Source organism: Grosmannia clavigera (assembly GCF_000143105.1).
Source record: "Grosmannia clavigera kw1407 unplaced genomic scaffold GCSC_108, whole genome shotgun sequence".
NCBI lineage: Eukaryota > Fungi > Ascomycota > Sordariomycetes > Ophiostomatales > Ophiostomataceae > Leptographium > Leptographium clavigerum.
Genome location: NW_014040837.1, coordinates 446,854 through 471,916, shown reverse-complemented (window position 1 = coordinate 471,916; position 25,063 = coordinate 446,854). Strand labels below are relative to the sequence as shown.

The window sequence follows — 25,063 nt, the reverse complement described above, 5'->3', positions numbered from 1 at the left end:
TGCCAGACCAGCTATATGCAGTCGTACGATGTGTCTGAACAATGTTTTCTCTGTCTGCCGTTAGAGGTGGTGGCCTGAGTGACCTAGTGCGAAATTGACTGGGCCTGTAACGACGTGCGGCAGCGCTCGGCAGCGAGCTTTTAGTGTGCCAACCGCCCCTATTCCGTCTGGACGGCAGCACGTTCCCCGCCCGTATTTCATCGTGGACGACCGCTACGGAGATTTGGTGCTAGCGAAGCATCCGGCCCACTTTGGCCAGGACTTAATTTTCAGTTGAGCCACGGCTGCCGACTTGACAGCGATCCTGCCTTCCCCAAACAATACGTCCAGCCACCGGAACCGTGCATACCTCCAACCAATCTGCGACCTCTTGCTCGCCCATCTCCCCCTTTCGACAACAAGGTCGATTTGACGAGAATCCAAACGAGAGCACCCTGCACTGTTCTTGCTGCATTTCTCCCCATCGTGCCGTCTCCGACTGACCATCGCCCCTCCTGAGCTCATCCCCCCCGGAGAGCATGCGATTTGGACCTTGGCTGCTGACCCTTTCTATCTGCGAGGCTCCGGCTCTCATCTTGATCGTCAAACCATCTTCCCCCCCAATTCAAGCTGCCCGAGCTGCCGCGTCACGCTTTTGAGAAAAGTCAGATCACCAGCCGGATTCGAATAGCTCTCGAAGCTCTAATTCTGGCCTTCCTGCCGCGGCTAAGACCTGTCATCGAAAAGAAGAACGAGGGATTATCGATAACCGAGCTTCGGGCCTCTTCTCAGAATGGTTTCCGACGGCTCCGACGATGCTGGTGAGTGCCGTGGCGAACGAACGGAATGGCAGACGAGAGAAAGGAGAAAAACCGAGAAGGTGGCTGACCAGACAAACACGCGCTCCCAGGCCCGAACCTCAATCTCACACCGGATGAGAGGCAGCTGTATGGCCAGCTGTTCCGTCAGGCCGACACGGAGAGTGTCGGGATTGTGATGGGCGAGGTGGCCGTCAAGTTTTTCGAAAAGACGCACCTTGATTCGCGCATACTCGGCGAGGTAAAGCCGACCCCGTCTCGGTCTCGGTCTACCATGTGGCTCGCTCGCTGACATGCCACAGATCTGGCAGATTGCCGACTCGGAGAACCGTGGGTTCCTGACGCCGGCGGGCTTTGGCATCGCCCTGCGCCTCATTGGCCATGCCCAGGCTGGCCGCGAGCCGGGACCAACGCTGGCGCTGCAACAGGGGCCCCTTCCACGATTTGAGGGCGTGCCGGCGCCGGTCAGCGCGCTTCCGCTGGTGCAACACACCACAGGCGGCCCCGGGCCTCTCTCGGCCCAGCTGACGGGTGGGATGCCACAACTGGTGGCACAGGGAACAGGCAGCGCGCGGGTGCCGCCGCTGACGATCGACAAGGCAGCCCAGTACGCCAAGCTCTTCCGGGAGCAGGTGCAGGGCGGGTCGATTCTAGCGGGCGAGAGGGCGAAGCGGATCTTTGAGCGGTCTGGGCTGCCCAACGAGGTGCTGGGTCGGATCTGGCAGCTGGCCGACACGGAGCAGCGCGGCGCCTTTGTGCAGACGGAGTTTATCATTGCTATGCACCTGCTGACGTCGACGAAGCTGGGCACGCTGCGAGGCCTGCCGTCGGCCCTGCCTGCAGCGCTGTACGAGGCGGCGACGCGCGGTGCCAACGCGGTGGTGGCGGGCGGCGCTCCGCTGACGAATCCGGCCAGCCCAGTTCGCCAACAGAGTCCTCTAGGGGGCACGCCTGGGGTGCCGCCTCTTCCGCCTCTTCCGCCCCTTCCGCCTCTTCCGGCATCAGTTCGCCAGACGACAGGGCAGTTCCGGCCGGCACTGCCGACAGCACCACCGGCAGCGAGCGACTGGCTGATCACGCCGGCGGAGAAGTCACGGATGGACCCCGTATTCGACAGCCTGGACAAGACCAAGAAAGGCTTCATCACGGGCGAGGAGGCGGTGCCATTCCTGACACGGTCGGGGCTCAACGAGGACGCACTGGCGCAGATCTGGGACCTGGCTGACGTCAACTCCGAGGGCCGTCTGACGAGCGACACCTTTGCAGTGGCCCTGTACCTGATCCAGCAGCAGCGGCAGCGTACTGACGGCGGCAGCGCTCTCCCTACGAAGCTTCCGACGAATCTGATCCCGCCGAGCATGCGGAGCAGCGCGCTGCGACCGACAAGCCCGGCAGCGATCCAGCAACCGCAGGTGCTGCAGCCACCACCGCCACCACCGCCGCCACCACAGCACAAGTCGGCCCTGGACGACCTATTCGGGCTGGACTCGGGCCCGTCGTCACCCGCGGCCACGCCGGCGCTGACAGCCAACGTGACCGGAGCTGGAGCTGGAGTGGGCGGTGCCCTGAGCGATCCGTTCTCGGGTGGCGGCGGCATGAGCCCTCTTCCACCCAGCTCGCCGTCGAGAAAGTCGCCGGTGCCGGTGACGGCGTCGTCGTCATTCAAGCCGTTTATTCCGTCGTCGTCGTTTGGCCGAGCACTCACGGCACAGGCGACGGGCGATTCGTCCGGATCAGCGCCGCCGTCGTTTTCGAAGCCAACTCCGGCCATGGCGCCGACACCTGTGCCACGGCCGTACAGCGCGACACCAGCGGTGGCACAGGATGATCTGCTGGGCGGCGACAACGACGAGGCCAGCCGGAACATCTCCAGCGACACGGCGGAGCTGGCAAACCTGTCAAACCAGGTGGGCTCGCTGTCGAAGCACATGCAGGAGGTGCAGACGCACCGGACGACGCTGCAGGCGGACCTGGCGCAGTCGAGCCAGCAGAAAAAGACGTTTGAGCAGCGGCTGGCACAGCTGCGCAGTCTATACGAAAAGGAGGCGCAGGACGTGCGGGGCCTAGAGGAGCAGCTGACGATCGCACGGTCGGAGGCGAAGAAGCTGCAGGCGGAGCTGTCGACGCTGGAGGCATCGTTGCAGGAGATGCAGAGCCAGCACCAGCAGGTGTACTCGGCGCTGCAGGCGGACCAGCAGGAGAACGGCAGCCTCAAGGGCCGGATCGCGACGGTGACGGCCGAGGTGAGCCAGCTGAAGCCGCAGATCGAGAAGCTCAAGTCGGAGGCGCGGCAGCAAAAGGGCATCGTGGCGATCAACCGGAAGCAGCTGTCGCTGGCGGAGAGTGAGCGCGAGAAGCTCAAGACGGAGGCGGAGGATCTGACGCGGCAGAACGAGGAACTGTCTCGGCAGATCCAGGCGACGTCAAATGCGCCGTCGACGACGGCCAGCCCCTCGGTGGCGTCCAGCACGGGCAAAAACCCGTTCTTCCGCCGGACCGGCAGCACGGACGTCGTGGGCATGTTCGGGTCGCCGCGGGCGCAGTCGGAGTCACCGAAGCCTTTCAGCGGTGAGCGCTCGTTTGACGATGTGTTTGGGCCGCCGCCGACGGTCGCTGCCACGACGAAAACGGCCGCTGCAACAGCTGCTGATGCCGCTAGCCCCGGCGCCGTTCAGCCGCAGACAATGGGCGCGTCCTCGGGCAGCGGAGCCTCGTCGACCTTTACGGCGACCACGGCTCTCAGCGGGCCGACATCTGCCACGCCCACGGCAGCGGCCAGCGGCCAGGCCACGTTTACCGGCGAGGCAACGGAGGGATTACCAGCCTCTGAGGCACCGACGACCGAAGCACGGCAGAACGGCGAGGGTCCGGTCGGATTTGCGACCTTTGGAAACAGCGTGCCCGAGTCTACGACTGCAGAGACAAAAGAGGCCAACGTCTGGGGCCACGCGCACAACGACAGCCTCACCGACCCGTTTTCCGCGCTGGACAGGCAACAGGACAGCAAGGCCAAGGAAGACTTCGAGTCGGCCTTTGCCAGCTTCAAGGCGAGCAAGGCATCGGCCGACGAGACCGACGCCGTCTTTGCGCTTCCAACCGACGGCACGGTCACGCCGCCGACAGCTACGACGACGACGACGACGGCGACGACGACGGCGACAGCGACGACAGAAGCAGCAGTGACAACGGCAGCGACAACGATGGCCGGCAGCGACGCCGTGCACGCGGACGCGGCCAAGGCGAGCACGGCCTTTGACAGCGAGTTTCCGCCCATTGCTGAGGTGACGCGGGACGACGATTCAGAGAGCGAGAGCGAGAGCGGTGGCTTCGGTGGCGGTGGCTTTGACGACGACTTTGCGCCGGCATCACCTCCGAAAGCGAACGAGGACAAGGCCGACAAGGGCGACAAAGGCGTGGCGGAGGCAAAGGCAGTTGATGCTAGCAGTAACATGGACGGCCTTTTCGCGAGCCCATCTGCTCCGTCTGCTCCTTCTGCTCCGGCAGCAGCGGCAACAGCGGCAACAGTGGCAACAGTGGCAACAGTCGAGGCCGAGCCGTCGTTTGACGACCTGGACGACGAGTTTGAGGGGCTCGAGGACGCGCGCGAAGAGTCGGCCGACGACGACTTTGCCAACATCAGCCAGACGACCAACACGTTCCCGTCAGCCTTTGACTCGCCACAGCAGTCGCAGCCGCAGCAGCAGCAGCCGGGAAAGCTGGACTCGACGGCGTCTAGCTTTGGCCTCGACAGCAGCTTCGACTTTGGCAGCCTGGGCTCGTCGGGCCAGACGGCCGCCGCGACGACGACGACGACGAGCGACAGCAACGACTGGTTCACGTCCTTTACCGAGGCGCCGGCCAAAGAGGACAAGACAGCCGGCTCGGCTGTCCCTGGTCCCGAGACGCTGGCCCGGCCTCCGGGTCCTGGCCGGCTCCTGACTGACGACGGCGAGCACGATGACCCCTTTCTCAAGAAACTAACGTCCATGGGCTACCCACGGATACAGGCGCTGAACGCGCTCGAGAAATACGACTACAACGTTGACAGAGTATGTTTGTGGTTGTTTTTTCCTTTCCTTCTTTTCCCCATCTTCGACTTCCACTAACATATGCAGGCCGCCAACTTTCTCGCCAGCCAGTCCTAGTCCTACTCTATATCCTATCATCTTCCCTTTCTGTGTCTGTTCCGATCAGCCCCTTGCATCTGTCCGCCCACACGCTACTGCCCTTTTTATTTGTCCAAAACTCACGGCCTGTAATTGTCCCAGTACCATCCTTGACCCATCTCACGCCTCTCTTCTTGGCATCCGGATCTGGATAAGACAAACAGGCCTGGCTCATTCGAGGCTTCCACCTGCTCTGCTTTCCTTTCGTCTCTGTTTTTCGCCTTGACTTTCTGCTCTTTCTCTGCTCGCTTCTGTCGTCCGGTCCAGACGCCCAATCTTAATTTCTAGTTTCTGTAAATAACAACCGGGTATTTCTCCAAAAAAAAAAGGATTGCGCCCCCTGTCCTCTGTCCCCTGTACCCTGTCCGACTGTTTAGCCATGTGCTCACCGGGTTGCTGCACCTTGTGTTGTCAGCCTCAGCTGCCGTTTTGCACTTGCGGGGATCCCGATGTTCATTCTCGGTAGGGGTCAGTCATTCTCCGTGACCGTCTCTCTTGTCCTGTAGCGGGACACTACGTCAACGCTTTGTTCCTTTCTCTTTCTCAGCTGACTAGGACGGAGTATTACAAACTGGCCGGGATGTTGGCTGAGCATCAACAGAGATGGACGTAATGGCCGTATGAACACGGGCGGTTTGAGCACCAGGGCGCAGAGAGCCGTGCGCAAAGACTGTCTGGGCATGGCGAGTCGTCCTCGCAGAGGGCAGGCTCGTATTCCTGCATCCAACCATGCATGTATGAGCTGCTGCGTCGTGCTAGCCCGACCGAATAGGGAAAACGGACGGTTCCTCATTCGGCTGTTTATTTTCAATGAATCGTACTGGCTCGTGGCGCTAGAGTGGAAGCGACGAGGCGCGCTGTTGGAAAGTACCTGCTTTTGAAAATTCGTCTTCCTTTCTCCTCCTGTTTGGTCCGCCCGAGAAACAGTCAGGCACTGCGAGGGGCGGGCTTGGCATCGCTCGGGCTTGTAATTTTTTGGTGGCGCACACCCGGTAGGTCTTGGGCAAGCTGGAAGCTGTCCAGTAAGACGAAGACGAGCTGCCGAGACTGTGTGCGTTGTCAAAGCCGAACACAGGTCTTGCGGTCAGGTCATGGGACCGCTTGCATACGGCGTGCATATACGGGAGACGAGAGAGACAGAGAAGGAGAGGAGGCGACAGGTGCGAAGAAGGACAGAAACAAGCGAAAACGGCCGAGGAGGCAGGACAGGCAAAGTCGCCAACGGGACGTGATGCCTCTGCCAGAGCGACAAGACGCCTAGGCCTTCGTGGCGGACGATCATCCGGATCTTAATTTAGGACGTCACTACTCCGTATGCAGCGACTGTATACACGGCGGTCTCGCCAACGGGCTCTCCGCTCCTGGTCCTTGTGGGTTCCTTGTTCCTGTTGGCAAAGGCCTTGGCTTTTGGCTAGTGATGACTAGTGGTCCAGAAGGATCGACGGACCTCCGCATTTTCGTGCTGCACCGCTGCTGCACCCTCCAGGCGGCTGAAAAGGCCCGGTCTGTGGTACAGACAAGGGATGAACAGTCGGTGCTGGACCGGGGCCGCTCGGAATCGTTGTCGTGCGTCGTGCGTCGTGCGTCGTGCGTCGTGCGTCGTGCGTCGTGCGTCGTGCATCAGATGCTGTTTGTATGTCGACAAACCGACGTCGGCCAACTGCCAGCTCTGATCTCGGCGACGCCTTGGGTTTGTGACAAATGTCGCCTGCGATTGCGTCAGTGTCGATGCTTCTGCAGCGCGTCGCCAGTCGGCACTTGTCGTTTTGTTATCGAAAGAATGAGTAACCGGCCGTGAAGAGAATCGATCAGCAGCTTTCAGCTCGTGCTGCATAGCCTACTTGCTCGCGCTGGTTTAGGGAAGGTATGCGTGTGGTGTTCCTTCCCTCCCCTTTTCCGTGCTTCCCCTTTCCGTCCTGGTCTCGGGGTTTGGTGGTGTTTTCTGCGTCTTCGACGGATAGTCTGTTTTTGCCTCCTTCCCCCTGCTTTCTTTCCGCTTCGTATCTTCTTGCTTCGGTCGAGTCGAGATCTCGCCCTGGGATCGTCCCGCGCTCCCCAGAATTCTGCTGCGGCTGTCCACGGGCGCCTTGGTAGCCTCTCTCGGAAGCTTATGCAGGATCAGTCCCCCAGTATTGCATGAACAAGTCAATATTGTCATGGGCTAACGATGCAACTAGCGAAACGCCAGCACAGCGACGGCACCATGAACTCGCGGGAAAAGTACAGGTACTTTCCTTCGAGCACTGTCAGCTCGCCTTTGTCTGGCTGGACGCGGCTGGAGTCAGTTGCCTGCTGGTCCGGGCTCACGTCTCGTCACATCTGCCTGGCTTTGCCTTTTGCCTTTTCACGTCTCTGCTCCAGCCAGCAGTCAGTCAGTCAGCCAGCCGTCAACGTGCACGCTCCGACGCTCCGCTTGGACTCGCCAACCAACAGATGAGACCAGGGTGGATCATCTCGGCGGGCTTTTTCCTTGTTGGGAACGATGCTCTTCTCTGAGGCTTAGTCGGCTCCCCGAGTCGGAACATGACAGATCTGGGCCAGGCCCCAGCTCCCTGGCCGTTCTCGGCGAGACTCGTATCACGAGGGATGAGGTATAAAGCATCGGCCTCCATCCCGTCATACCACCTGGTCGCCTTCTTCACTCTCTCTCTCTCTTTTTTTATCATTTTTCTTGAGCTCGTCGTGTCTCGTCAAGTCTAGCCTTGCCAAGTTCCTGAATTCACAATGAAAACTGTCATTTACGCCTCTTCCCTGGCCGGCCTGGCCGGGCTTGCTGCTGCCAATGCGTGCGAACCGGTATGAATGTTTGCATTCCTTCGCTGTCCATCGTCTCGATCAGAACTGACAGACGTCCACAGAACAACTGTCTGCGTGCCATCACGGGCACGGCGGGCGGCTCAGCCAGCCTATCGCAGCACAAGTCGGACTGCAGTTCCTTCTTCAGCTTCACGGTGCCGGCGGCCGAGGCCACAGTGACGGTAACGTCGACCTGCACGGCGACAGACTGGGCCACGACCACGGTGGAAGCCGGCAGCGGGGTGTCGGTGCCGGGCTCCACGGAGACGGTGTCGGTGACTTCGACGCTGGCCACAGTCACAGATACGACCACGATCATCGGCAGCACCGACACCGTCCTGGTGACGCAGGGCGCGACGGTGACCGTGCCGGTGACCGTGACCGTGGACACAGCCACAGTTGTGCTCACAGACACGAGCACAGCCACAGAGACGGACACCGCCACATGGACGGACACCGCGTTCGTCACAGACACAGACACAATCACAGCCACGGCCCAGGAGACGGCCACGGCCACGGTGACCAACAAGTGCCCCACGACGACGAAGTGCGTGACCAAGGGCTACGGCCATGGCGGCTACGGTGGCGGTGGCTGGCGGCGCGGTCGCTTTGCACGTGACGCAGCGAATGCGGCCGGTCTGCTGGCTGTGCGCGCCGACGCCTACGGCGTGACATCGCCGACGGACATCCCGACGTACGCCGGCGCCTGCAACAGCACTGCTGAGTACTCAAGCGCCTGCTCGTGCTTTGGTGTGACCAAGACGACCGTCACGCAAGGCTACCCAACCGGCACTGTCACGGTGACGACGACGGCCGATGCCACGGTCACGGTGACGTCGACGACGACTGTGACAACGTCGGCACCCGTCGTGACCGGTCCGGCCGTCACGGAGACAGCTACGGTCAGCGCTACGGCCACGTCGCTCGGCACCGAGACGATCGACGCGACGACGACGGTCTACGGGTGCAGGGCCCCACGGCCACGGACACGGCCACGGTCACTGTCGATGATGCCATCACGACGACGACCACGGTGGCCGTCACGGAGACTGACACTGTCACGGTCAACGTCACCATCACGGCCACGAGCGACATCACCGTGACCGACACGACCACCGACACGGCCACGACCACGGCCACCGTTGGCTGCAGCTCTACGCTCACCATCACCACGACGTCCATCACCGGCTACCCGACCAAGACCAAATACCCGACCACGACCGGCTACCCTACCACCACGTCCAGCTCGGCGTGGTCCTACCCCACATGGCCCAAAAAGGGTGGATGGAAGAAGCGGTCTGGTTTCTTTGGTCTTGCATGAAAGTATAGTCTAGAATATGCTTGGGCTGGAGAAAATGTGGTGTAGCACACAGTGGGCTGCGAGGAGGTGCTGGAAATGAAATAGGTATAGATACAGGCGAGACATGTAGTCTGCCCTGTTTCTGCTTCAATTTCATGTATCGGTACAATGGGACTATTGAATCAGACCAAGTAAATGGCTGCGAAACGAGAGAGGAAGTTGCTGTGCGTGCAGGTGTTGTGGTTGCTCCACCTAGCGTATTACTGTTTTGGGATGTTAGTCAACCGATTTTTCCCCGCGATTTTCCAGTGGCAAAGAGGGCTTTTTTATTTTTTGTAGCTTCAACTTTCACTTTTGCCCAGACGTCGACCGACCGGACTGCCGCGACCATGAGCGAAGACGAAGACGTTGCCATCTACGACGAGGTCGAGATTGAGGACATGACGTATGATGCAGCGCGGGGCCTGTACAACTACCCGTGTCCCTGTGGCGACCGGTTTGAGATCGCGCTGGCAGATCTGCTGGACGGGTCCAGCGACATTGCCGTGTGTCCGAGCTGCAGCCTGATGATCCGGGTGATTTACGATATGGTATGTGGTTGTTTTGCTGTTGGCAGCAGAGCGTGCGCTGACACGATGCTAGGAGGATCTGCCAAAGGGACCGGGAGACGTGCCCCAAAGCGAGGCCGTGGCCACGGCAGCTTGAGACTCGGGAGGATGGAAGACGAAGTCGAAGCGAAACCGCTAGCCAGGAATGCACGTCTTGGGCCGAGCCAAGCGTCACGCCGACCGGGAATCCGACACAGCAGTGCAAGGCAACACAGCAGACGAGCCTGTCGGCCAACGAGACACTCCGGTGTCACCGCTGCCCGAGCCGAGTACAGCTCGTCATTTGATTTCATGGCAGCTTGCAGCGCCGCCTACACGTGCGCACGTGAGCCGAAAGCAGAGAATAGGACGTGAGATGGATAGAAAAGCTAGATACTAGTATTACTGGCAAATCAGATAAAAACTATCCATGATTACAGGCGCCGATTCTGTCATTTTCCATCTCCCATTTCCCATTTCCCATTTCCCATTTCCCATTTCCCAATTCCATTTCAGTGTTGTGTCCACGCGGCTTCTCGGTTGGCAGCCCTGCGCGTCGGTGTGTGACGGCTCCGCATGCCAGACCGTGCCCTAGCGAGACAACACGGAGTCGGTCGTCACCCTGCTCCACGTCCATCCAGGCTTAGGCACGCTTAGGCCAGGGAGAGTCCCAGGGCGAGGACGGCCACGAGGGCCATGGCGGGCCGCTCCAGCGCCTCGGCGCCCGACGTGGCCACGCTGGACGACTTGGAGGTGGTAGCGGACGAGGTGCCGGAAGACTTGGCAGTCTTGGTGGTCTTGGTGGTCTTGGCGGTGGAGGAGGCGCTGGAGCTGATTGTGGTGGTGCCGTTGCCGGCGTAGGGCGCGGAGACGGTGGCTACGCCCCCCAGGGCGGTGGAGGACAAGGTCTGGAGCGGGTCGCTGGTGGTGACGCCAGTGCCAACGAGCTGGGAGGCAGCAGCGGAGGCAGCGAGCCCGAGGGTGAGGCCGACGATGGAGAGCTTCATGTCTGCTGTGGCGGATGGGTTTTTCGGAGCGAAACAGGACAGCGTGGAGAGGAGGAAGAGTTGGATGGAGAGGGAAGAGAAGAGGCAAGAGGACGGACGAGAGCACCTGTTGGCCGTACGTAATATATACCTGTTCTGTCCGGTTGCCGGGGGTTACGAGCACAAACGGGCCAGGGTCGGGAGGAAGAGCAGGGAAGAAAGAGGAGAAAGGGGAGAAGAAAAAAGGGGAGCGAGGAACAAAGCAGAGCGATGGCGAGCAGGAAGCCCCGTGGACCGTGGATACGTGGGTACGTGGTGTGCGAGCCGGCTGATGGCACTCCGTATTCGTATCGTACAGAGTAGTACGAGTACACAGCAGGGCGTACATAGTAACCACTATTCCTGGCACATCTCTCGTACTCCGTACGGGGTCCCTGGCGTATTGGGACCAGCCTCCACGTCCGGACAGAGGTGGCGGAAGCTTGCGCGTCGCCCTGGTGTCGTGGCCGATGTTTGTTGATGCTGGCCAGGAACAGTCGGTGGCAGGAAAGAGTGGAGGCCAGGGCCACAGCGGTGGTCTGGCCCAAAAGTGGGAGGAGGGTGCGTCGTCACCGGCAACGCCACCGCTCCCAGGCCTCGTAAGATGACTGCATACGTCGTCGTAGTATGCAAGATCCGTTGTGCAGCGTGTCTTAATATAGCAACAATTAGTCAGCATGAGTAGGTGTGCGAGCACTGTCGCGAATGGCAGCTTCGTGCACAAAAACAAGGACTCCGTATGGCATCGGGAGACTTGCTGCTTTTCTCGTGTTCGATCCGGCACAACCTGCGCCAATTGGTCGCTAAAGCATGCGCGGTCCACTGGAAGGTGGGGCCTAGTAGGGCTGATCAGCGAAGGACACGCTACAGGATGGTAGGCCAGACCAGGCAGCTTGGCCGTTTTTTGTCACGACGGTAATTACGCGGGTTTCAGATGCATTAATACGAATGAGGAGTACGAAGTACAGTGCATTCACATGTGAACAGAGGAGAAAGGAGAGAGGAAAGATAGGAGAGGAAAGAGAGAAAGGAGAGGATAGAGAGGAAAGAGGGAAAAGACTAGAAAAAAGAGGAAAGGAATAAAAAACAAGAAAAGAGTTAAAAAAAGAAAGGGGGAAATAGAGACTAGGATAAGGAAAGAACGACAGAAAAAAATTACATCTCGTCTCGCCGCTCACTGCTCTGACCAGCTCGCCCTGCTCTCAGCCGGACTGTCCTCCAGCTCGTTGTCCAGCAGGACGTGACCGGTGCCAAGATGCCAGTCGACCTAGCAGCCGTACGGCACCGGCCACGATGACGATGGCGTAGCCGAGCGCAAAGTTGGCTCGCACAAACAGCATCTGCACTCGTCGCGCCTCTGCTCGCCGCTCTTCCTCTCTGACAGAAATTGAATGGCCGTGTCTCCATCCTCGTCTTGTTGCTTCTCGATCTGAGAACGCGCCACCTTACCCCACGAAATTGTGTCATAGTGCTGCAGTCTTCGGGGTAGTGAGCCTAGTGGTGCTATTCTGACGTCCTGGGGAAAAGCCGGCGAGATTGGATGCATCATACTTCGTAGACGAGCTGGAAACCCCATCAGATAAGTACAGTGGGGCAATCCAATCCTCTCCAGAGAGCTGCTGCGTCGATTCTTGGCGACAAGATCATCGCGTACTCCATTTTGGCTCTTACATGCTCCGTACGGCAGCCACCTACTCCGTACACTGTCGCATGACGATGCTGGCCATACAAGTTGCCGTGACCTGTTCCCACCCATCCGTATCCATCCTGTTGTCCAAAATCCACGCCTTTCCAGAATCCCCACAAAGGAAGTTTGCAAAAGTACCGATTGTGGCTAGACCGATTGTGGCGGTGCTGAAAAAGCTATCACGGCCACCAGAGGATGACCCAATCAGCAGCTCCTCATTGTCTCTTCGTCCTCGCATCGCCATTGCGTCTCAGCAGAGCCATGCAGAACACCATCTTCCGCCAGCTAGCTGCCCGTCTGCGGCCGCGAGCCCTGCCGACACACGCCTTTGCTGCCGGCTCGCCAGCTATCTGCGCCGTCCGCCGTATCTCCTCCTCTCCTCTGGCCGGCCCGCGCGCCTACAAGACCAAAAAGGTCTGGCCGCCCGACTTCAACCTGCTGTCGCCACAGGAGCAGCTGCGCTTCGAGAAGCGCTTCAAGCGGCGCATGGCGCTGCGGGCAGAACGGCCGCGCTGGATCAAGTTTGTCAAGCTCGCACAGCTGTTCACAATCACCAGTATGTTCGTGCGAGAGGGGAAGAGACGGGATGAAAAAGAAGCTAACTGCAGCAGCCGTGCTCATCTATTGCGTTTTGTTCATGGAGTGGGATCGCGGCCCAACACCGTTTGACGATGTATGTCTTTCTCATTACGCCTTCTTTCTCCCTCTTCCGTGCCCGTGTTTGTTCTATATCCAATCATATCCCATTGTTCTGTGCTGACAAGGCAGCTACGTGCCTGGTTCTGGGACGTTCTGGGGACTCGGCAGGGCGGAGCACTGCAGCGCGGAAAAGACTCGGATAGCAGGAGTAGTGGTGCGGCAGCCGAGCCGCGGACGGAGACGAAGTAGTTTTGTTTTCGCCGGCTCCCCAATGCATTATCTGGAGTTTGTGGCCTTCGTCGTCTTGCCACCGGAACAGAATACCCATTCCCTTCTCTACATGCTGATCCGTATGTGTCTTTGTCTTGTGTCCGCCGGCCCAGCCGTAGGGGATTCTGGAAGCCGCAGGACGCCTTTGTCGGTCTGGTTTCGGTGGACTTCACCGTCCATGCCATGCAAAGTTGGTGCCCAGCGCCGCTCCCAGCGCCGACATACTGTTGCCGTTGCCACCGCCACGCCCGAGGCCGGACGTGCTGCTGTTGACCGGCCGCTTGGCCACGGCCCCTTGCGACCGCACGCCGGCCACGATGCGGTCGAGGTTGGTCTCGATGACGACGCCGCCGACGATCATCTCGCCGAGCGTGGCGTGCATGGACTCAAAGTTGAAGATGAGATCGAGCTCGCACACGTTCTCAAACAGCCGGTCGAGCGACTCGACGTACACCTGGATCAGGTCGATCAGCGCCAGCGGCGACTCCGTCGCCGTCGAGATGACGATAAAGTAGAGTGTCGCGTAGTGGCGGTAGGTCACGAGCGACGGCCGATCCGAGAGATCGGACCCGGATCCGGACGACGACCCGGACGACGCCAGCAGAGGCGGCAGCGGCAAAAAGTTGCACGACCCGGCCGCGCGGCTGGCCACGAGCGCAAAGATCTCGGCGATGAGCCGCTGTTGGATGCTCGTGTCCTACACAAAACATCCGAGTCAACATGTCCGAACGCCCGTCAGGTCCGGGTGGACAGAAGAGAGAAGGAGGAGGTCATTACCAGCTGCGTGTAGAACTTGGTCAGCCGCGGCTGTCCCTGGCCATTGAAGACGAGAAAGGCGTTGATCATGGCGGCTGTGTGGGTGAAGCGACGGAGCTCAAGCGTGTTGCGAGAGAGAGAGAGGAGCAATGTCGACTTTGCGGGGCAGCTCCTTTCGAGCTTAGTGATGGAGGCAGGAACGCGGGTGGGGCCGGATAAAATACAGAGGGAAACCGGCCGAATACAGCAGTTTTGCCAGTCGCCAATCGAGATACGGAAAAGAGACGTGCAGACACAGCATAGTCCAAGACCGACTCTCGGCACTACGACGCGAACCAGTGCAGAGGACTGCAGACAGGCGCTGGGCCGACCACCGTGGCAATGCCTCGACCAATCATGACGGCTCCAGTCCGGCTTGTCCGACTGCGCAAATCGTCCACATCGACGACGACTGCACCGTTCAAGCAGATGTCGACAGCTCGTCAGCTAGCTAGATGCTGCCACCAGTGCCGACCAGCCGGTGCTGTGCTCGTTTCCGCGCCCGCAAGATGGCGGTCGTGTTCTGTCACGACGATCTCGTCTGGTCCTTTCTTCTCGTCTTCTTCGGCCTCTTCGGCCTCGCAGCCACACCACCGCCAGCCCGCCTCCCTCTCCGACCAGCAGTACCACGAACTGGCCGACGATTACCTCGACGACCTGCTCGTCCGCCTCGAGGAGATGCAGGACGTGCGCGAGGACGTCGACGTCGAGTTCTCGGCCGGCGTCCTGACGCTCTCGTTTGCCGCCGACAGCACCGGCGCCGGTGCCCGCACCTACGTCATCAACAAGCAGCCGCCCAACAAGCAGATCTGGCTTTCGTCGCCGGTGTCGGGGCCGAAGCGGTACGACTGGGTGCTGACGGCCGAGGATGCGGCAACGACGGCGGGCAACTGGATCTATCTCAAGGACGGGTCCTCGCTCAACAGCCTCGTCAAGGAGGAGATCGGCGTGGACCTGAGCAACTGAGCAAGCCTGGCCAGGACGATTTGTGAAGAGGGGGATCCTATCTCTTTTTGTATCTCATAGAATCATTCTTCTTCCGGTGTCTGCTTGCCTGCAACACGAACTGCCTCCAGGCTGAGGTGCCTCCTTTCTCGCTGTAGAATTCGTGGCGCCTACAATCTGCCGCAGAATGCTCGTTCCTGTCGTCGCGTCGTCTAGCAGACCAGACGGCACGTCCTCTCGTCTGCACCCAGTCACCTCCTGCCCTTCCAGCCTGCGGCACCGGCCTCGTCCTCCTGTCCTCCGAGCTCTGTGTGCGCGTAATCCGCCTCCGCGCTCCCGTCTTCGCCGATATCCGCGGCTACAGCTGCAGCCGCGCTGTCGGTGGCGTCCTCCTCCTTGGCCATGACGCCCTCAAACTGCGACCACAGCGCCTCGACGGACGAGAACTCGTTGCCGACCTGGGAGAACGCGTCAGCGAAGGAGCCCCCCTTCAGGCAGGACACAAGGCACGGCACCCACCGTGATCACGGCCTCGAGCGAGCGGTTCAGCTTGTTGATGTTGGCGAGCACATGCTCAAAGGACTGCGACGTGGTCGTCAGCAAGCGGACGTCATCACGGACAAAAACCGACGCCACTGACCATGGCAATCTCGCCGACGAGAATCTCGCGCTGCTGCTCAAAGTACGATCGCTTGCCGGCAGCCGCACTGCGCGCGCCCATGGCAGACGGCGCTCGAGAGTTGGCAGACATCGGGTCAGGTGGCGCTGCGACGCTGCGTCGATTGCGTTGTCTGTTTGACCGGTCGGCTTTGCGGGCTAGCCATGCTCCCACGCGACGCGTTGGCCTTGACGCGGGGTTTGCGGGGGTTCCTTAGCGCAGCACCAAGCTTAGAAATCCCAGTCTTCACTACGCCTACAGAAGGCCTCGAGGCAAGCAGAGGTTGTGGTCGTGATCAACAGTTTTCGATGACAGTCAGCATCGAGATGACACAGTCGAGTTGTTTTAGCATATTTTCAATATGCAATCATTTGGTAAACTTCAAGCAGCTTCATCTGCAGTCCGACCCCATCAGCAGGTAGTTGTGCTTCTGCTGGTAATGGTAACCAAAGGATCCGGGTCTCCTACTGATTACTCACCTTTTCCTATTGTGAATAACTTTACAACATGCTTCATCGGAATGTCAATTCTATGCGTTCGGTGTCAGGATTGAATTGTACCTCGCCCTCATTCAGACTTCAGACTGAATAGCAGCAGTAGGAGCCGAAACAGGAATGCTACGGTCGGGTATAGTTCCATGTCGGGCTCGAGGAACAAGGAGTCCTGCGTACAGCTAATCTCCAGGTTGATAATGGTCTGATAGTTCGGATGGTTCACCAGAAGGGCCCGTAGTCAAGGTTGATGGAACGGAACGGCCGCTGGCTCAGGGACTTCGCTCTTTGGTTGGATGTGGTTGCTGTCGCCAGGGCTTGCGAAAAGCGCTTTGGTAGCCATTTCCATTCGACTTATATGAGCTCGATTTCTCGCTCGAAACGTGGAAACGCTTTGGCGGCAGGAGAGTTCAAACCACAGTCTACGGCACGGATTTTATAGCCAACAAGAACGGGGACAGGTCAAGCAGTACTCTGTACCAATGCACTGGTGATTCATTGGCCGCCGGTCTGCTGGCACCAGCTATCGGATCGCAATGTTGATCAGATTGCAGGGAAATACTGCAGCGATTCGATGCTTGATCCATGTCATGGCCGACGGCAGCTAACTACGATTGGTCTTCGCCTGGTTCAGAGCAGCGAACGGTAGGTCAGTCCCGGCCGGCGATTCTTTTACCAGGTTCAGATTTCGCAGCGCTGCGCCTCGCCACAACACACTAGATACTCTGCGATGTCGCACACGAAAGTGCCACACCATCTTCTTGCAGGCGCTTATGCATACACGGGACGGCACGATTCATAGGGGTATACAGACATGTAAGAGCTAATGTCTTGATGGTGTTACAGCTGATGTATCACTACCTTCTCAGTCTGTCGACGGTTTTTGCTTTTATTCATACAATGATCATAGCCTCGGCGGGGTTTCGCTCATAGATAACATCCCACAATTCACCGAGCTGTACCGCCTTCCCACTTCCACTTGGCCTGGCGTCCCTGAACCTGCTCCTAAAGCCTAGGCAAGGGTGTGTCGGTCGGTGAGCTTCTCAGTCCTTTCTGGCTAGGGCACCGGGGGTATAGACACTTCTGTCCGACGTCTGTCTCGAGACAATCGCCATGCTACCGGCCTCTTATTGGAGCTTGATCGCAACCGACTTGTTCTGCGTGTAGTTGAGCAGCGCCAGCTCGCCGAGCTCACGGCCGATACCAGACTCCTTGTAGCCACCAAAGGGCACCTGGTGGTGAAGCTGGTTGTAGCAGTTGACCCAGACGGTGCCGGCGTGCAGCATGTTGCTGACACGGATGGCCGTGTTGAGATTTGTGGTGTGAACGGCAGCAGCGAGACCGTAGTTGGAGTCGTTGCCGAGCTGGATGACCTCCTCGACGTCCTTGAACTTGGCCATGGCGCAGACGGGGCCAAAGATCTCCTCCTGCATGATCTTCATGTCCTGGCGGACGTCGCTAAAGATGGTCGGCTGGATGAAGTAGCCCTTGTCGCCGTGACGGCCGCCACCGGTGACGCACTTGGCACCCTCCTCCTTGCCGGCCTTGATGTAGCTCATGACGCGGTCGAACTGCAGCTTGCTGACCTGGGGGCCCTGGAAGGTCTCCTCGTGGAACGGGTCGCCAACCTTGTTCTTCTCGGCGCGGGCCTTGAAGGCGGCGACAAACTTGTCGTAGATGCCCTCCTGGACGTAGACGCGCGAGCCGGCACAGCAGGTCTGGCCGTGGTTGTAGTAGATGCCAAAGTTGACCCAGTCAATGGCCTTCTCAATGTCGGCATCGTCAAAGACGATGTTGGGCGACTTGCCGCCCAGCTCAAGCGTCACCTTCTTCAGGTTGGACGCCGCAGCCGCCTTCATGATGGCGCGGCCGACGGGCGTGGAGCCAGTAAAGGCGATCTTGTCGACGTCCATGTGCGACGACATGGCCGCACCGGCCACCTTGCCGAGACCGGAGATGATGTTGAGCACGCCGGCCGGCAGGCCGCACTGCTTGACGAGCGAAGCGAACAGCAGGCCGGAAAGCGGCGTCTGCTCGGCCGTCTTGAGCACGATCGTGTTGCCCGTGGCTAGGGCGGGGCCGATCTTCCAGGCCAGCATCAGCAGCGGGAAGTTCCACGGGATGATCTGGGCACAGACACCCAGCGGCTCCTGGCGCGTGTAGTGGAACATGTCGGGCGAAATGTCGAGCGTCTTGCCCTCGATCTTGTCGGCCCAGCCGCCATAGTAGCGGATGCAGCCGGCCACCGCATCCACATCGCCGCGTGCGAGCGTGATCGACTTGCCGTTATCCAGCGACTCGAGCGCGGCCAGCTTCTCCCTGTTCTCCTCCACCAGGTCGGCCAGCTTCAGCATGTAGATGCCACGCTGCTGCGGCGTCGTATCGCGCCACACGCCGTTGAATGCCTTGCGCGCCGCCTTGACTGCAATGTCCACATCCTTCTCTGATCCCTCCTGCACCGAGCAGATCACCTCCTCTGTCGAGGGGTTGACCACCTCAAACGTCTTGCCATCGACACTGGCCACGAACTCGTTGTTGATGAACCTGCACGGTCAGCCTCCTATGGTCTCCTATACTCGTCCCAGAACACGTCAGAAACTCACAGGCCCGTAGGGAGCGTCAGCTCGCCCGTGAGGGGGGTCTTGATCTTGACCGAAAGATTGGCCATTGTATCTTTAGTAAGCGGTGGAGGGTAGAAGAAGTGGAATTAATGAGCAGAGTGTAAAAATTGAAGTGAGAATCAGAATTGTACAGCTTGCTCAGACTGGTGAATGACAACAGAAAAACAGCAGGAAGGAACGAAGGGGAAGTGAGGGGGACAGACCAAATATATGAGCAGCGGACGTCATAGAGCTCGGTGGAAAGTGGGGGCAAAAGTCAGAGCGCCTAGAGACAAGGAAAAAGAAGCGTCCATCTCGGCGCAATGGGAGTTTCGTGCACCAACCAGGCCCACTCTCGATATACGTCGTACGGAGTACATACGTGGTCCGCTATTCTGCTGACGCCGGCATGAAATCCCTTCGGTTGGCTGTATTTTCCCCGCATATCATCTGTAGATCCAAGACTTTCCAGCCACCGGACACGTTCATGACTTTCTCATCTCACCCCTCTCTTCCCTGGGCGTGCCAGTGAAACAGATGCGCAAGAAGCGGGCTAACGGCTCCTTGTCGCCTCTCTCTATCTTCCTCTCATCCTACTATGTAAGAGGACACATAACGCCAAGACACCCCCCCTGATCGTACTCCGTACACATAGTGTAGCTTCGGGCATACTAGTGGACGTACTATATATCGTGTCTCTGACCTGTAATATACGATATTATTTGCCCAAATAAGATAAGCTGATAATGAATCCCGCTGTCAGATTGTAGTGGCTTGTCGCGATCCATATCCTGCCTTTGTTGGCGCTGTCTCGAATCGTTCGTCGTCTCGGGGCATTGCAGAGCGACCTTTTACAAGCCTCCAGATATGCCGGTTCGAATGCCCGACTTTGCGCTCAATCCCCTCCCCCACAGCACTGCACTATTGCGTTATCCCTTTTGTAGATTAGCGTGCTTTCGCTGGCCCCGTCGGTCTCTGAGGGCGCTATCGCTGTCCGCGTAAAGTCCGTCCTGCAGTCACACTCCGCCAAGCCGAATTATACTGGAGAGAGTGCGTTCCTTGTCGCCGAGCGCGTTGGGAAGCAGGAGGCGTGCGAGTAGGGGCTCGTATCATAGCCACCGTGCACCATCCGGTGACAAGGAAGTGTCCCCAGATGGGGGGTTGAGGTCAATGTGGAGGCGCTAGTGCGTGTAAAAACACGAATCGCCTCCGCAGGCCCGCCCAAGCAGAGCCCCCGTGGCACCCCGTACGGGGGAATACAATTTAAAGATTAGTCGGAGCAGTGTAACGAACTCCGCGTAAAATCTTTATTCCCGCATTACGGCGCCGACCTGCACCGCCACAGCACGGCTGGACTGCTGACTGGGCTGCTGACTACTGACTTGGGAACCAGCCAATCAGATCAATTGCAGAGCACAGAACAAGCACGTGTCCGACATGCGTCCTTATCAGTTTCAGGCAAAATGAAGGGAAAAACACCCCAGAGGCTTCTGTAGACGATGCCAAGTGCTCCGAGCGAGAAGACCAGAGGCCGCGTTGTTTTCTTCGTAGCAGACTCGTCTAAGCAAATTAATCTACTTTTATTTTAGCCAGCCGACACATTTACATCTAGTTTTTCCAAGTGCACCGCGAGTTGTGTATCAAAAGGCGGTATCTCACTGGGGCAAGTTTTGAGGGCAGATTTTTCGGACTAATCCGGAAAATCCTTATTTTTTTAATTTTTCCGATTTCTGCCACCCATAATCGCCGTCCCATACTTCCTTCCGCCTACGTCAATGACTGACCACAGCATCAAGCTTGTATACCGCCTCACCAGTCGCCCCTGATACCCTTTCCCATTACGTACGATCGGAGACCTCACCGGATTTGTTTCCCATTTTGGACCATTTTCTGCAAAGGGCGCAGGCGTTCCTTCATGGCGGACGTCGGGGTGGGCTCAGCAGGCACTGCGCTGGCTGCCCCTCCAATCGGCGCAATGCCGACTCAATCAACCGGTTTGTCCTGCCAGGGCCGATGAGGTGCTGTAGAGACGGCGCAGCTGACCAGGATGTAGTTGATTCCCCTGCAGACTTCAAGGAAGAGTCCATGGCCGACCACATGGCCGACCACGCGTCCTTGGCAGACAATCTCTTCGAATCCCTTCAGAATGCGCTGAAGCGACAATGGTCCGACGAACCCGACATGGGGGCCGATGGCTGCCAGACAGATGCCAAGCGGATCAAGGACGAGCCACAGGACGATCTGCTGGACGAGCCCGGCTGGGACATTGGCGCCCTGCTGGAGTCTGCGCTCGGCTCCATGGACCAGCTGGCTGGGGCCCCCATGGCGGCCTCGATCGGCAACCAGGTCGGACTCGGCACGGCCGACGTGTCGGCCATGTCTCAGATGGACATGTCCCCAGTGGTCACGACGGCCGAGCAGAGGGGTGTCACGAAGCCGGGGGTGCCTGCGTCGGCGGCCAGCGACAGCCACACGGCCGGCGCATCGTCGCGGGAGCAGAACAAGATGCGCTTCTCCCAGAACCCCACCTACATCGTGCGGTCTATGGGACTGTCCATGCTGGGAAGTCTGGCCGTCCAGATCCTGCACGCGCTGAGCGAGCGGCCCCGGCCCGAGGGCCTGAGCAACCTCACGTCGGCCGACACCGAGACCGGCCGGTGCTACAGGGCTCTACGGGCCACCTTTTGCTGCGCACGCAAGATGTTCTCCGACTCATCGGCCCTGCTGATCCCCGAGGAGCTGGACATCAAGGAGCTCGGTGACCAGGAAACCATTCAGATGGCCAACATGGCGACGATCTGTGCCAGCGTCTTCGATGCCGACGACGTGTCCCTGATCGACATGCACGACCACTTCTTGATGACGTTTCTGCCCGAGTCCAACGCGCTGACCGAGGATCTCGCCACGCTCTTTCTCGGCCTCAAGTTCCGCACCATCGCCGGCGAGTTCCAGCGGCTGCCTGACGACCAGCAGCGAGGCGATTTTCTGGAGCGGCTCTTTCCCGCCGACCTCGAAGACCAGCTCAAGCAGCTGCATCCAGACGTGCCGCTGTCGGATCAGGAGCTCGCCTTTCTCAGGGAAATGATGGCAGCAAAAGACTTGCTTCTTGAGGCAGCAAAGACGGAGCAGTCGAGGAGTACGCATCTCCATAGCCCTCTTTTCCTTTGGCTGCCTAGACTAACCGTGACCGCAGATGAACTGACGGAGAAATACCCGCTGGACTCGTTCCGCAACGAGCTCAGCGCCTTCTTGGAAACCAACGCGGACATTGTGCTAAAGTATGCAGAGACGCACAGCATTGAGATTCCGACAGAGGAAGAGTCTGTGTCGGACGAGCAAGCTATGAGCGATGCTCTTGCCGAAGTGAGTGCAAACCTCGCATCCATGTTCGCAATGGAGACGGATCCGCCAGCCGAGGCCGCGCCACCTGCGCCACAGACAGCTGGCATCACGGCTGTGCACGGCGGCGACATGGTAGACGCTATAGAGTCCACGTCCATGAGCGAAGGACTGAGCAAGTTCATCCAGGAAGCAGTGCAGAAGAGCGCGTCTGCCGCGCAGACGAACACGCAGACGGCGACTGAGAACGGCACGTCTGGATCCACAGGCGAAGCAGACCTCAGTGGTCTGACCATGCTCTTGAGAGAGAAGCTGAACCAGGAGACGCAAAACGCGCAGGCTGCCCAGACGCATTCTCCCGTAACGGCAGCTAATGGTATGTAGTCCCTCTCTCACCGACATTCCCCCCTCTTGCTGACAGCCGGGCACGGTAGCCGCCCTTACGAGTATGCAGAACACGTATGCGAACCAGCTGGCTCTCTTCCAGAGTCGGACTCCTTCGTTTACTCGGCAGCCGATACAGCCGCCCGTAACCGAGACACCTGGTGGGGCAAACGGGTCGCTTCCACCCAATCAGACGTCGCCTAGCGCCGTCCTTTATCAAAGAGCGCGGCAGGCCGCGGCAGCAAAGACGACTGCGCACGCCCGAAGGGAGGGCTTGCATAGTACGCGGCGGCCGTGGACACCCGACGAGGAGCAGGCCCTCATGGCCGGGCTCGACATGGTCAAGGGACCGCACTGGTCGCAGATCCTGCAGCTGTTCGGCGCCAACGGCACGATATCCGACATTCTCAAGGACCGCAGCCAAGTCCAGCTCAAGGACAAGGCCCGCAACCTGAAGCTCTTTTTTCTCAAGACGAACTCGGAGATGCCCTACTACCTCCACTGCGTCACCGGCGAGCTCAAGACGCGGGCGCCCGGCCAGGCTGCCCGGAAAGAGGCCGAGGAGCGGGCGCGGTCCAACAACGAGGAGGAGCAGGCCCGCGTGCGCGGCATCATGACGCTTGCCGGCGGCCTGCAGGACAACAAGACCGGTGCAGCCACGGCGACAGACCTGGGAACGGCACGGACGACGGGCGCAGCGCGGGCTCAACCCGTTCCACAGCAACAGCAACCGCAGCAGCTGCAGCAGCAGCAACAACAGCAACAACAGCTGCAGCAGCGGCTTCAGCAACAGCTGCAGCAACAACAACTCCAGCAGCAGCAACAACGACCACAGTCAGCAACGACAGGAGCTGGCAGACCAATGGCGACGGCAGCCTCACAGCTGCCAGCGGTACAGGCCGCCCTCGACTCGATCCGGAATATCGTTCCCCTTAGTGGAATGCCGTCAGAAACACCACAAGGGTCTGGACGGCCAGGACCTTTCAGTCGTGCTGCCACGCCATCAAACTCCGAGGCAGGCAATGCTACAAGGCCGATCACAGCCGGCCTCCCAGCTGCTGGAGCCCCGGGCGTCACCACTCCTGGCGGACTACAGCGTCTACAACAACACCAACAACAGCAAGCCCGTCCTCCGATGTCGCCACAGCCGATGGCCCAGAGCGCAAACCAGGCGAGGCCTCTTCACCAGCAGCAGGCGCAGCAACAGGGACAGGCCAGGCCGGCAGTCCAGCAGCAGGCGCAGCCAAGCCAGATGCAGCCTCAACATCCACTGCACCAGTTGCAGCAGCAGCTCCAACAACAGCAACAACAACACCAACAACAACAACAGCAGCAGCAGCAAACGCAACAACCAGCGTCACCACATCTCCCCTCGCCACCCCAGACCTACTCTCCCAGCCAAGCACAACAATTTCACCAGTTGCACCAGCTGCAGCAGCTACAACAGCCTCAGGCTGAACCACAGGCTGAACAGAATCACAACGGCTCGACAGAGGACTCTGCCTCGGCCCAGCACATGCTTCATGAGCCTGTAGGGCAAGCAGAGGCCGAACCCCAGTCTCCCAAGCAGGAAAGCCTCGAAGAGGCCATAATGAGGCTCAAGGAACTGGAATGAGCTACAAACATCTTTAAGCACATATTTTGAAAGCACATGCACGTGTTTCCACCGTGACCTCGAGCCAGACACTACAGCAGAGGCCGATGATGGTCCTGGCCTGTCAGGTTTCCGTCGTTATCAGGTCGACTGAACCATCGAGTCCGAGATATGCTCCTCCTCTATATACGAGGCGTTGCATGGCTGACAGCACGGTAGCTGCACCAGGGTGGCGGCAAACCGATGAGACAGCAACAGCGGAAATATGGACGACGAATACCCCCGATAAAGCATCTTAGGCTTTGCTTTTTTGATTACTGCGTTTTTGGGTCTTCTGCTACGATCACGATACGACATCACGGCCACGCCGACGGGGGAGGAAGAGCCGCGGAAGCCGCACGTCAGAGGAAATGGCATCGCGACGGGCGTCTATGGGTGGCTCCGGAGTATTGGATATGTGATAGGAAAAAAGACGAGCACTTTCTGGTCTTGTATCTTAGATTTGTGGAAAGCGAGTATGATCCATCGAGACATGAACTGAAACTGACAGACTTTGCTCTGGAAGCAGTCGCGGGCAGTCACCTTGATACAAAAGCGAAATGGAAAAACGAAAGTAAAAAAAAAGAAACAACAGATTACAGATTACAAACTACAGAAATGAAAGGTCCGGCTGCCGTGCAAATAGGGCCGACAAATGAGAAGCTGCGTGATGGGGCCGTTCTGGCAAGACGCAATCGCCCCAGCGTCATTCTGTCTGCAAGCTGCATGTACCCCAGAGAGCGTTGGACCAACTGCAGTGCGGTGCCTTGCAGAGTAAATTTTTTTTTTTTTTGCAGAGTAAGCGCCACCCGGGAAAGACGAAAACCAAAAATTACGCAGTGGATCGACGCTGCAGCCTTGCGCATAAACAGCACTAATAAGGCCTCCCTATCAGCCACCACCCTTTTTCTCTTCACCACACCCTCTCTGCTCTCTTTCTTCACGGAATGT

At 58.9% G+C, this 25,063-nt stretch overlaps 11 protein-coding genes across 11 annotated transcripts; 7 read left to right on the top strand and 4 right to left on the bottom strand.

Annotated features, from left to right (window-relative positions):
• Positions 1-772: 772 nt before the first annotated feature.
• On the top strand, positions 773-4,942 carry CMQ_6680 (ef hand domain containing protein; the record flags this gene model as incomplete). Its single annotated transcript, XM_014320366.1, has 4 exons — positions 773-800; positions 890-1,038; positions 1,100-4,846; positions 4,913-4,942. 4 exons carry the CDS (start codon positions 773-775, stop codon positions 4,940-4,942), a joined length of 3,954 nt encoding a protein of 1,317 aa, XP_014175841.1.
• Positions 4,943-6,380: 1,438 nt separating this feature from the next.
• On the top strand, positions 6,381-7,400 carry CMQ_6742 (uncharacterized protein; the record flags this gene model as incomplete). Its single annotated transcript, XM_014320428.1, has 2 exons — positions 6,381-6,681; positions 7,141-7,400. 2 exons carry the CDS (start codon positions 6,381-6,383, stop codon positions 7,398-7,400), a joined length of 561 nt encoding a protein of 186 aa, XP_014175903.1.
• A 287-nt stretch (positions 7,401-7,687) lies between these two features.
• On the top strand, positions 7,688-9,764 carry CMQ_6853 (diphthamide biosynthesis protein 3; the record flags this gene model as incomplete). The annotated part of the gene is made up of 4 exons (XM_014320539.1): positions 7,688-7,759; positions 7,822-8,715; positions 9,422-9,649; positions 9,702-9,764. 4 exons carry the CDS (start codon positions 7,688-7,690, stop codon positions 9,762-9,764), a joined length of 1,257 nt encoding a protein of 418 aa, XP_014176014.1.
• Positions 9,765-10,299: 535 nt separating this feature from the next.
• On the bottom strand, positions 10,300-10,653 carry CMQ_6659 (uncharacterized protein; the record flags this gene model as incomplete). Its single annotated transcript, XM_014320345.1, has 1 exon — positions 10,300-10,653. One exon carries the CDS (start codon positions 10,651-10,653, stop codon positions 10,300-10,302), a length of 354 nt encoding a protein of 117 aa, XP_014175820.1.
• Positions 10,654-12,619: 1,966 nt separating this feature from the next.
• CMQ_6798 (uncharacterized protein) lies at positions 12,620-13,246 on the top strand (the record flags this gene model as incomplete). The annotated part of the gene is made up of 3 exons (XM_014320484.1): positions 12,620-12,914; positions 12,970-13,031; positions 13,127-13,246. 3 exons carry the CDS (start codon positions 12,620-12,622, stop codon positions 13,244-13,246), a joined length of 477 nt encoding a protein of 158 aa, XP_014175959.1.
• A 190-nt stretch (positions 13,247-13,436) lies between these two features.
• CMQ_6716 (ap-3 complex subunit sigma) lies at positions 13,437-14,113 on the bottom strand (the record flags this gene model as incomplete). Its single annotated transcript, XM_014320402.1, has 2 exons — positions 13,437-13,964; positions 14,045-14,113. 2 exons carry the CDS (start codon positions 14,111-14,113, stop codon positions 13,437-13,439), a joined length of 597 nt encoding a protein of 198 aa, XP_014175877.1.
• A 291-nt stretch (positions 14,114-14,404) lies between these two features.
• Positions 14,405-15,028, top strand: CMQ_6513 (mitochondrial chaperone; the record flags this gene model as incomplete). The annotated part of the gene is made up of 1 exon (XM_014320199.1): positions 14,405-15,028. The coding sequence occupies one exon, from the start codon at positions 14,405-14,407 to the stop codon at positions 15,026-15,028; it is 624 nt and encodes a 207-aa protein (XP_014175674.1).
• Positions 15,029-15,258: 230 nt separating this feature from the next.
• CMQ_6681 (dash complex, subunit dad1) lies at positions 15,259-15,758 on the bottom strand (the record flags this gene model as incomplete). The annotated part of the gene is made up of 3 exons (XM_014320367.1): positions 15,259-15,465; positions 15,527-15,589; positions 15,648-15,758. 3 exons carry the CDS (start codon positions 15,756-15,758, stop codon positions 15,259-15,261), a joined length of 381 nt encoding a protein of 126 aa, XP_014175842.1.
• Positions 15,759-17,283: 1,525 nt separating this feature from the next.
• CMQ_6532 (aldehyde dehydrogenase) lies at positions 17,284-18,824 on the bottom strand (the record flags this gene model as incomplete). Its single annotated transcript, XM_014320218.1, has 2 exons — positions 17,284-18,700; positions 18,760-18,824. The coding sequence occupies 2 exons, from the start codon at positions 18,822-18,824 to the stop codon at positions 17,284-17,286; spliced, it is 1,482 nt and encodes a 493-aa protein (XP_014175693.1).
• Positions 18,825-19,293: 469 nt separating this feature from the next.
• CMQ_6687 (uncharacterized protein) lies at positions 19,294-19,856 on the top strand (the record flags this gene model as incomplete). The annotated part of the gene is made up of 2 exons (XM_014320373.1): positions 19,294-19,356; positions 19,701-19,856. The coding sequence occupies 2 exons, from the start codon at positions 19,294-19,296 to the stop codon at positions 19,854-19,856; spliced, it is 219 nt and encodes a 72-aa protein (XP_014175848.1).
• Positions 19,857-20,731: 875 nt separating this feature from the next.
• Positions 20,732-24,094, top strand: CMQ_6626 (myb DNA-binding protein; the record flags this gene model as incomplete). The annotated part of the gene is made up of 4 exons (XM_014320312.1): positions 20,732-20,750; positions 20,810-22,471; positions 22,530-23,191; positions 23,933-24,094. The coding sequence occupies 4 exons, from the start codon at positions 20,732-20,734 to the stop codon at positions 24,092-24,094; spliced, it is 2,505 nt and encodes an 834-aa protein (XP_014175787.1).
• Positions 24,095-25,063: the final 969 nt, after the last annotated feature.